The following is a 10125-nucleotide window of genomic DNA, read 5'->3' on the forward strand; positions in this document are numbered from 1 at the left end:
GTCTAACTTTTGTGCATGAAGTGAAGCAGTATGTAACTACGTGAACATTCCCTAACAGGACAAGAAACAGCTAGTAGTCTTAAAGAGTCACCTGTTATCCAAACCAGTAAGCATATTGCTTATTCAAATGAAAAAAAAAGTAAATGGTTTTGTACAAGGTATGTTTACAGACCACAACTTTTCTTCTGCCTTCTATGTAGAGGCACTAGACAGGAAAGCCCCAGTTATCTCCTTTCACATTTTTGTTCATTTCCAAACATTTGAAAAGAAAATGCAAATTGTTTACAAAATCGTTTTTCTTGTTTATTTTAAATGAAGCTGGTACAGACAATGTCCATTCAAAACCCATGTCCCAGGCCAAAAGGTACAAACAAGAGTGTCAAAGTAACACCAGTTGCCTGCTGTGAACATTCTTGCATGAATACCTGCGTGTACTAATTGCTATATGAAGTTAAAATGCTTCTGGGCTCTTCTGGCAAGATTTAAGATTCATTAGGGTTTTCAATTCTATGTCTTCAGCAAAGCCATCTCTGGAGCAAGGTACAGATGACAACGGTTCTAGCCTTTTCATTTCAAACTCTGATCTTCTTCGTTGGGCCATCAGCACAATTTAAGCAAAATAGCTCTGAGTTATGGATACATGATTTCTCCACAGTTTAGTTCTGAAAAACTTCATCTCGCACTGAAAGTTATAGTCCAGGAGTGAAACAGTCACACATCAAAACTTCAGGGCAGATATGGAAGTCATTAAGAACACTCGCCCACCTGGCAGATCTTACAACCTTCGTGCCTGAAATGCACGAACCTAGTGAACATACAAATGCATGTGTGTACGTGTATTTCTAAAGGGGAGGGCGGAAGGGAAAAGGAGAGCAGGGCTGCAGCTGGATCACAGAAGTTCAGCACAATGGAAACAGAAACAATAGTGTATAATGAGCACGAGAATTTAAAATACCAGACGCTTGAAAATAAACTCCCAGAGATGGGGTGCCAGTTTCAATTCAGTGTTGAACACCACATTACAAAAGAACTATTATTTAAAAATAAAAAAGGATTAAGGGGAAATAAAACAAACAGAAGGATCTAAACTGTTGAGTGACCCCCCGTCTGTTCCTGATAAACTTCAATCACATCTTCCTCCTCCATCCCCAGCTGTGAGAACAAAGAAAAAACAGCACAATTGTTATAAATCTGGTGCACTGAATTCAGAGCAGGTCCTAGAAAAGCTATCTGATGCTTTGTTCTCCTGTCCCATAATTTTTCAAAGGACAAAGGGGTGAAAAAATTTTCAATACCTTACTAGCCAACACTCACAATCTTAAGTATTTTTTCTTCCATCATATACTTTTCAGCACATCTCAGTCAAAGCAATAATCTTATCTGTGAAGTCTAAATCCACTTGTGAAGCAGTACACATCAGCTTGGGAATTACTAGCTTTACTCTCCTCTGAACTCCTTCTCAGGCAACAGAAGCACAGGAATGTAACTACCAACACTGTGAATGCATCTGCTGTATAGCCATATGGACTATATACTGCATGCTGCTAAGCATGATACCACTAAGACCGACAGCTTGCAACTCAAAGCCTGTTCACAGCTGTTGTCTCAAAGTAACCTGCTCATTGTGGAATTCAACGTTTGATTTTTTTCTAGAAAGTCATCATTATATTTCAATGTTTCTTCCTGCTTTATCATAACAATTGGTGGAAGTCACTGTACAGCAGAAGTAACCTGTTTGCTGTTTATTTACACTTCCATCTAATAAATGTGAACAAAATACACGTTCGTTTCAAATTCAAGCTGAAGATCTATTTCAACAACTGATCAGCTCCCTCAGATTTTTTTTCACTGATGAGCAGTGACTACATCTTTCTTCTGAGGGAAAATTACATGTGAAGGTCCAATCAGTCTTTTTCCTGACCTATGTACCAGCCTTACTAAAAACTTCAGTCAGACAAGTACAGTCAGACTACATTTAGTCAGATATATTCTAAGAGGTCGGCTATATTTAAAGAAACAAATCAGATTAGTTCAGCGGAACAGATTAACAAATTTTGCATTTAGTTTCTCCACTGAATGCTGTATGCAACACTCTTTGAAAAGAAACTCACCTCCTTGGGGGTATGATTATCAGTAATTCTCTGACCCTCGAAGAGAAACCTGAGTGAGTTCATTGGAACACCCTTAAAAAAAAAGAAATGCATAAGAAAAACTCAACTGAGATGTACACATTGATAATACATTTTTTAATAAAAACCACACACATGTAAGTCAAAAAAGAAAGTGTAGTTTCTTGTTACACAGAGAGCTCAGCTATCCTGTTGCTCCCACGTAAACTACCAAGTGTCTTGAGGGGAATAATGGTTCTGAACTGCATAGTTCTTCCAAAGTTACAGTAAAGCTCTTCTAGCTCAAGAACTGGGAAACTTTCTTAGCATTTCCCCCCTCACCTCCTCTAAAGTACCAACTATACCCTCTCTTCCAAGACATTACATGAAGGTGCAGCCTTCTTCTGAACCATTTATCAGCCTTATTAAAGACTAGCATAACATACAGAATGTGTGTATTTCAGGAACTCCTACTCGTGCTTTCACAATCGTATATCACTGTAAGAAAGGATGGTATCCTTTACAGCTACAAGCTCTGCAAAAGCTCTACACTGTGAAGGATAGGGAGCAGAGAAAGGTGCACCCCAAGAGCAAATAAAATGAGGTCCAGTGTACAGTATTCCTCTGTTAAACTCAATACCACACTTCACCTTTTCAACTAAGACAAACATCTAACCTTTTCCTCTTCTTTCATATGCATATCAGCGAAGTAAGTGTAAGTGAAATATGAACTGTTTAGTGCATCAATTACATCTCAGAAATACTGCTTGCAAATTATTAGGCAGAACAACTCTTAAGTAGGAAAAGCTTTCCACAATGCTCCAACAATCCCTCTGGGCAACTTGGAAGAAATGCTTGATGTCCCTCTAGAAGAGAAAGATTACTTGACACCAAAACCAGTGTTGACTATAGATGAAGGAAGTGGGACTCTCCAGCATTCAGCCAGGAGATGGAGATAGTTCTGTCTGCTGAAACATGGATTTCTCAGGAAAAAAAGTCTGCACAAGCATTTCCAACAGTGAATACGACTAACTGCACAAATGATTTCCAGAATCTGCTTTTAAGTTTTCTGATGAATGCCAATTTTAATAATTTGTTCATTTTTGCTACAAAGATATCTGTCGTTTAACCTTTTATCTCCTTCTCTAGTAGGATAGGAGGCCATATAGCAACATCAGTGTACAAAGACACAGAAAATCTAATGCATCATAGTATAAAAAAGGCATTTCAACAAAACTGGCCATACTTTGATGCAAATTGAGCTCATCACTAAAAAGGTGGTTTTTTTTTTTTATTTAATAATTTTATCCACTGAATTGAACTTCCATGCAATTGCTCAAGAAAAGGCCATATAAGGCATCTGTTCCCAAAGCTAGGAGTGAAGTAGGCCAGGGCCACTAGAAATAGCATCAGTGAATCCACAGTATCTGCCACAGAACCTGCAAGTGAACATGTATTTTCTGTCCTGGAGCAGTAGTTACTATTTACCTGTACCAACTATTAATACTGAATATTTCTTTAGGTTAGGGTATAATAGCTAGTGTAAACTTATTACCATACTTTTGACAGTAACAATGCCTAAGGCTGCCCTCATCCCAAGCCGCAGTATTCTATTTCACAGGAATTGGGACCCAGAAGATTTTACAGTAACTATAAATGCAAGCGTGGACATTTTAAAAGATCACTTCCACACCTTCTGACCAGCCACTATACATCCAGTGTCACTGTTTCACAAACCTGTCTTTGACAGTATGATTCTTTGAGTTTCTTGAGGTGTGTTGTCATTTTCACCTTGAAGTGAATTTCACTGCTGTCCTAAGAACAGAAAAGAAAAAAAAAGATTATTTTAGTAACTGCTTGCTTTTTCTATGCTCATTTTAAGGGTTTCATTAAGAAAGTCTTACAGAAAAAGTAACACAGAACATTATTTAACTATCACTGGGCATGATTTAGTGACTGCTAAATCATCTTAGGAGGTTCATCTTATGCACTTACATTCATCACTTTTGCAGGAAGCCCTGTTTTAAAACAGATGGCACAGTATAGCCTTTGGCTCACTATGGACATTTTTGGATTTAGAAGTATTAAATACCATACTCAGCTCAGTCTGTACTCCATCTTTAACCAGCTGACATACTTACAAACATACATATGCAGGGGACTTCTGCTCTAAGATTCCACGAGACAAGTTAAAGCTTGTATTTCAAAATATATGCAAAACCTTGTTCAAATAGAGCAATTATCTGGAACTTAGGATACAGGCTGACTTGGCAACATAACATCAACATAAAGCAAAATCTCAGCTCTCATTATTCTGTAGCCCTTCCTACAAGCAATAAGGTACAATTCACTGCATTTGTCAAAATGGCTGCAGATAAAGCAGACCACAGAAGGTTCTGCACAAACAGTACATGGGTCACACAGCTTTTGAATGTGTTCTCATCATAGGTGATTAAACCAGCAAGATTTGAGTTTATGTTAGCACCAGTTAAAATCATGTCTCCAGTAAAAAACAACTGCACTAATATTCCAACAAATGAGTTAAATCAGATGAACTAATGGTTCTCTGTGGAGAAAGACTTCTGTTCAGAAAGAAGTTAGGTATCTATTTAAACAATACAAATTCGGACTTACAACCCAGCACCCATTACCAACAAGTCAATCAACAGAATCCTCTTCCCATTCTTATCCAGTAGGGCTGATCTCACACTTGGTGTATATGAAATGCAAAGACCCAAATTTAAGAGTATGCTATCACACATTGCTGACAGTTAGTAAATAGTTTATTTGGGGTCTGGAGGGGAAGACTCACATTGAACAATTTACAGTATCAACTTTCTCCCATTCATTTCAATAGTTTAAAAATTCACACCATCTCCCAGATATCCATTAAGCAAAAACTCACCTGCCCAATGACTTTGAGTTTAATGTATTCCCCCTCTTTCTTATCTCCTAAGTCCTCAGCTGAAGGCTTTGCTTCCTGCAAGAAAAGCATTCAAAAAAAACCCCTTATGATTGAAGTCCAACACTTATTTTCACTAGACGAGGTGGTTGAGTCGCCATCCCTGGATGTGTTTAAAAGGCACTTGGATGTGGTGCTCAGGGACATGAATTAGCTGAGGGTTGTTAGAGTTAGGGTAGCAAGGTTAGGTTGCAGTTAGACTTGATGACCTTGAGGTCTTTTCCAACCTGAGCAATCCTTCGATTCTACGATTTAAAAATAGGTGACAGATGAAAAGATCTGTGAGATATGATTTTGTACCACTAACTCAACAAGCAGATAGCAAAAAAACAAAAAAGAGGAGGTATACCAACAGACTCAGACACTTGACAAAAAAAGGACAGCATGAGTAAATAAATACTCATAACTCCCTACCAGAGTAAAGGCAGTGAACCACACAACACTTTCCCATCTTTCTACTGCATCAACAGCAGTTACTACTTTCAAAAGGACAGTAAGCCACCTTCTCCTATGACTACAAAACAACATTGGTTAAAAGTTTCCTTCTAGTATGTTTGTTACAAGACTAACTCTTAAAAATTTAACTTTTACTTCTAAGAACTACATTGCTTTGGTATTTCTCCAGGATAAGAATTAATTGTACAGGAAACTTTGACTCAACATTTCAAGCAGTAAAGCTCTTCAACTTACGTGCTATATTCTATAAAGCATGGATCAGTGACAAAGTTCTCATGTTAGCTGCTGATAAATAAAGTAAGCCAAAGAGCAGGCAGTATTAGCCCTATCTCTTTTGCCTGCCACTACACATTTGGATCAGGGCTTCAGTTATGTTCCATTACAACACAAGGGATCCCATACAGACACCACCACAGATCCAGCTGGTACTCAATCAAAAAGCCTTCCCAAGTAATCAGAAATACAGACTTCCTGCTGATCGTGTTCCATCTTTTTCGTTCTACTGCTTAGCACAGTAGACAAAATGAGTAGAAAGTTTACATTTATCTAATACATGTTTCCCCAGTCATAAAGGTGATTTTTACTGTGTACATACAAATATCCTTTGTATGCCTGAACTTAAAATACCTACAACACCTACATATTAAGGCCATCCAGATAAACCTCTAACTCCGTATTAAAATGGTAGATGAACCTTTCTGAGCATCTCCTGCCACCCTCCCAGAGGTTAAACAAGCACAACTACATACTTGTCCAGTGGGAAGTGTCCCTGCCTCTAGCAGGGGGGTTGGAACTAAATGATCTTAGAGATCCCTTCCAACCCAAACTGTTCTATGACTCTATTATAACAACTTGCAAAAGGGGAGGAAGCCTGTAACTACCTCCCCTATGTGCACTACTTAATCTGGACGAAAGGAAAAAGAGCAGCTCTGTGTAATTTTGAATACTGCCTCAAGCCCAATCCATTCCATTTTTGCAGCATCAAAAGCCATAGACTCCACCTGGCTTGATATTCACCCGGGCCCAATCTAGACTACTGGGATTGATGTATCACCCTCAAAGATCAAATAAAAAAGATTAACACCAAGCCTTCCAGGAACTGGACGCTCTCAAGTCTCTGAGCAAGTCACTTTGGACACGTGAAGAGTCTTTACCAGTAACAGTCTCAGCAAGCAAGCTTCCCACCTAAGTTTTCCCTTTTATAACACAGTTGAATTCTAATCTCATGGACTACTTGCAGCAATAAAAATATGCTGGCTTTCACTCCTGACTCACAGAGTAAAAATGAGAACCAACACCTGTCCTAATTGCTTGCACAAACAGCATTTTTATTGCCTATGTGCAGGATTACTAGCCTCAAGGAAACAAAATGTTTCAGTTCTCTATAGATACAAAGCACCTAACAAATTTCTCCTGTTTGTAGGAGAATTTAAGACATCCCCTCCTTTCAAAGGATCAGATCAGTCACTGCCTTAGCTTACTTCTGCATAAGAACTGAATTGCACAGCAGCATATTATCCCAAAATAAGTATTTGTATTTGTTCAAACACTTCATTCTAACATTTACCTACTTAGCTCCTATAACCAAATCAGCCTGTAAAAAGTATGACAAAATATTATTACTACTGTAGCAGCACCTCTGGCCAATACAGCTGGAAATCAACGATTCCTAAGTTGTTTGTTTTCTACTCACAGGGAAAGAAGACTCTAGTACTAAAATCTAATAGGGAAAGCAGCAAGCAGTAGAGAAAGCAGGAATTAGAAAAAGGGAATTAGAGTCCTAAAACACCATACCATTAAGATGCTTGTTTAAAGCCCAAGCAGCTTATCACCCACATCACAAAAATCAGTGCTGAGACAGAACTTCAGGAAAAGAAAAACAGGGTCAAATCTATGTTGACACAAAAATAAAAATAAATAAATAAAACAATGCAAAAGGCTTGAAATCAATACAAGACCTTGCAAAACACCTCTCTGCATCTTGTCAGTGCTAACTACACTGCTATTCAATGCCAAATGGTAAAGCCCAGCAGAAAGAACAAATAGAGCAAGGAGTAAACAACTAGCATTTACTAACAAAACCCTGGATCACCAACCCACCAGCTATCCCCCAGACTTTCACTTCCACTGTGAACAGCATTGATGTTACTCTTCCACCATGAAATTCTACATTAAAAGAAAAATAAGCACACAAACAAAAGAAGAATACCCCAGTTCTAACTTTCCATTAGATCTCCAAGGTTTTATAGAGTTTTTTCCATAGTCAAATCTATTTCACCTATAACTAGGTCATAACACAGTTAAACATAGCCAAAAACACAGTCAAACCCTTTTCACCTAATGTGAATGTGCATGAAGTGAGGCCCCTAGTACTGTCTCACATTTGTGTCAATACTGAATTCATGACCTTAAAGCACCCAAAGTTTCTTGGATGAAATGTACTAAGTGTGCCAGATATTTGCTGCTATAGCTAGCAGAACCACAAAACAAGTATTGTAAGCTTGTGTATTACAAATTTCCTCTTCCAGTTTTCTCAAGTGCTTAGACTTTACTGTCTAAACATACCCAGATACTTCTACCTTTTTAAAAAATCAAAATTACAGAATGCATACAATTGCACTACACTTCATAATCCAGCCAATGAACTCTGACATTTGCTACAGGAGTGAGAGAACGTATAAAATTGTGCCACAGCATTCCATTTATGGTTCCGGAAGAGACAGACACTTGTGTTCAACTAGAGCAAAAACAACCCAAGATGCTTCAGAGAAGGAAACAAATTTTCTCTTCTGCTTGGATCCCACCAAGCAGCCATGTGCTTTTTGCAGTTTGCCTATCTTACAGTAACTTTTACAATAAGAAAGTACCTATCTCCTTGGGAATAAAGTTACTAAATCAAGCATGTTTCTTGATTTATACTAGAAGGATGGGTCAAAAGTATAACTACTGCCAAATGGCATCCATTCTCTTAACAACTTAATTTCAGAGCCACAAGGAAGACACAGTAAACAATGTCCAATTTCAGGCTGTAGCAATTGAATAGATCAATACAATGGGAAAGGTGTTACTACAAAGGTGTGATGATGGAAGGACCAGCGCAATAGAAAGGTGCTGTAAAGGAAGATTGCTCCCCTGTATTAGAAGATTCCAGGTTCACAGAGGAAAGCTTCACCAAGGAGAGATCTCCAGAAAGAAACCTTTCCCAGTGGCAGTCAGCCCTTAAATGGGTCTAGGGGAGCTGCAGCCAGGATCAACCCTTCCCTGTGAAGGCAGTTCAGCTATGTGACATGTGCTTTCAGGGCTGACCAGGTCCCTTCCCCAGGTACTCAACCAGAGGTTCAAGCTGTGACTCAACAATTCCCATACAGAAGCAAATTATTCTAGTTGATATTACTTCACTGATCACTTTGATAAACAAGGGAATAAGGTCTACAGCTCTGCACGCTGTATGGTTACTTAGGCAGCTGTTGATCTCTTGCTGCAGTCTCCCCAGTACAGCGACACGTATATGACAATACTTAGCTTAACTATTTTCAATAAATCAAAATGGGCTGTTATTCAAAGACCAAAAAGGTGATCCCATATAGGAAATTTTACATACTTCAAGCAGTTCCAAACATGTATGTGCTTTAGCAGGACTGGGCTGGAGAAGGAATTACTTAATGAAAGCTGCTATGTGTTAAAACATGCCTTAATTCACAAATGCAGAGCACTACAGAATGGGTCACGTGAATTGCAGCCTACAAAATCTAGTTCAGAATTTGTGCTTTCTGTCTACACAGCCACTTTCCTGCAGTTCCCTGCACTGAAGATGTGCCCTAACCGGTGCCAGCAACAGCTGCGCTCACACAGAGGCAGGAGCATCCTCACCAACACAGCTGCACAAGGCTGAAAAGCAGCGGATGACCACCAGCACGTACAGCAATAATTTCTATTCACAACCTATGGAGGCTATTCTGCACAGCAAATACAGCCTATCAAGTTTTGAATATCTGTAATTCCCTGGCTGGCACCGGCACTATTCTTGACTTCACAGCATCGCAAGAAACATTTGTAGATACTAACATTGATTTTTCAGAATTCAAACGATCGTGACAAAGTTAGAAAACACTGCCATATGAAAGTACTATAAATGATAAAGTCAAACAGAACACAGATTGGAACTGGAACGCTGTTGTAGCTTCCAGCCAGCAGGTCACACAGCCTAACGCGACGGATGCGAGCAAAGGGCTCTGTGCGCGCCTGCCGAGCGAGCCAAGAACTTGCCGTACAAGGAACTATTGAAGTCCCCAGCTGACGGTCAGAACTGACAACATCACGGCGCACCAGCGGAGGCAGGACAGGGTCTGGGTGAAGGACCGGATGTTTAATACGTGCAAACAACGCTGAACCGGGCAAGTCAGAGTTCACCTCCCCCCCCCTTTCGCGTTCCTAAGGCAGCCGGGGGCCCCGGCAAGCCCGGCCCAACCCGCGGAGAGCCCGCTCCATGGAGCAGCATCCCACCGCACCGCCGGGCAACCGCAACGAAAGGAAAGGAAAGCAGCGGCTGCCGCGCGCGCCGCCCCCCTCCCCAAGCCGCAACCCCCCCCCCCCCCCCCC

At 39.9% G+C, this 10125-nt stretch overlaps 1 protein-coding gene across 2 annotated transcripts in view; it reads right to left on the reverse strand.

Annotated features, from left to right (window-relative positions):
- Positions 1 to 278: 278 nt before the first annotated feature.
- Positions 279 to 10125, reverse strand: part of SUMO1 (small ubiquitin like modifier 1) — a 10954-nt gene continuing 1107 nt past the window's right edge. For both annotated transcript variants that reach the window (XM_042822465.1, XM_042822466.1), the window contains exons 2-5: positions 5014 to 5088; positions 3846 to 3923; positions 2112 to 2183; positions 279 to 1152 (exon numbers count right to left, since the gene is read on the reverse strand). In XM_042822465.1, coding sequence (XP_042678399.1) covers positions 1084 to 1152; positions 2112 to 2183; positions 3846 to 3923; positions 5014 to 5088 — 294 coding nt within the window. In that variant the 3' untranslated portion in view covers positions 279 to 1083. The remainder of the gene's footprint in view (positions 1153 to 2111; positions 2184 to 3845; positions 3924 to 5013; positions 5089 to 10125) is intronic.

This window comes from Centrocercus urophasianus, unplaced genomic scaffold, assembly GCF_019232065.1.
Source record: "Centrocercus urophasianus isolate 14NV4802_14NV808 unplaced genomic scaffold, USGS_Curo_1.0 seq_20, whole genome shotgun sequence".
In the NCBI taxonomy this organism is placed as follows: domain Eukaryota; kingdom Metazoa; phylum Chordata; class Aves; order Galliformes; family Phasianidae; genus Centrocercus; species Centrocercus urophasianus.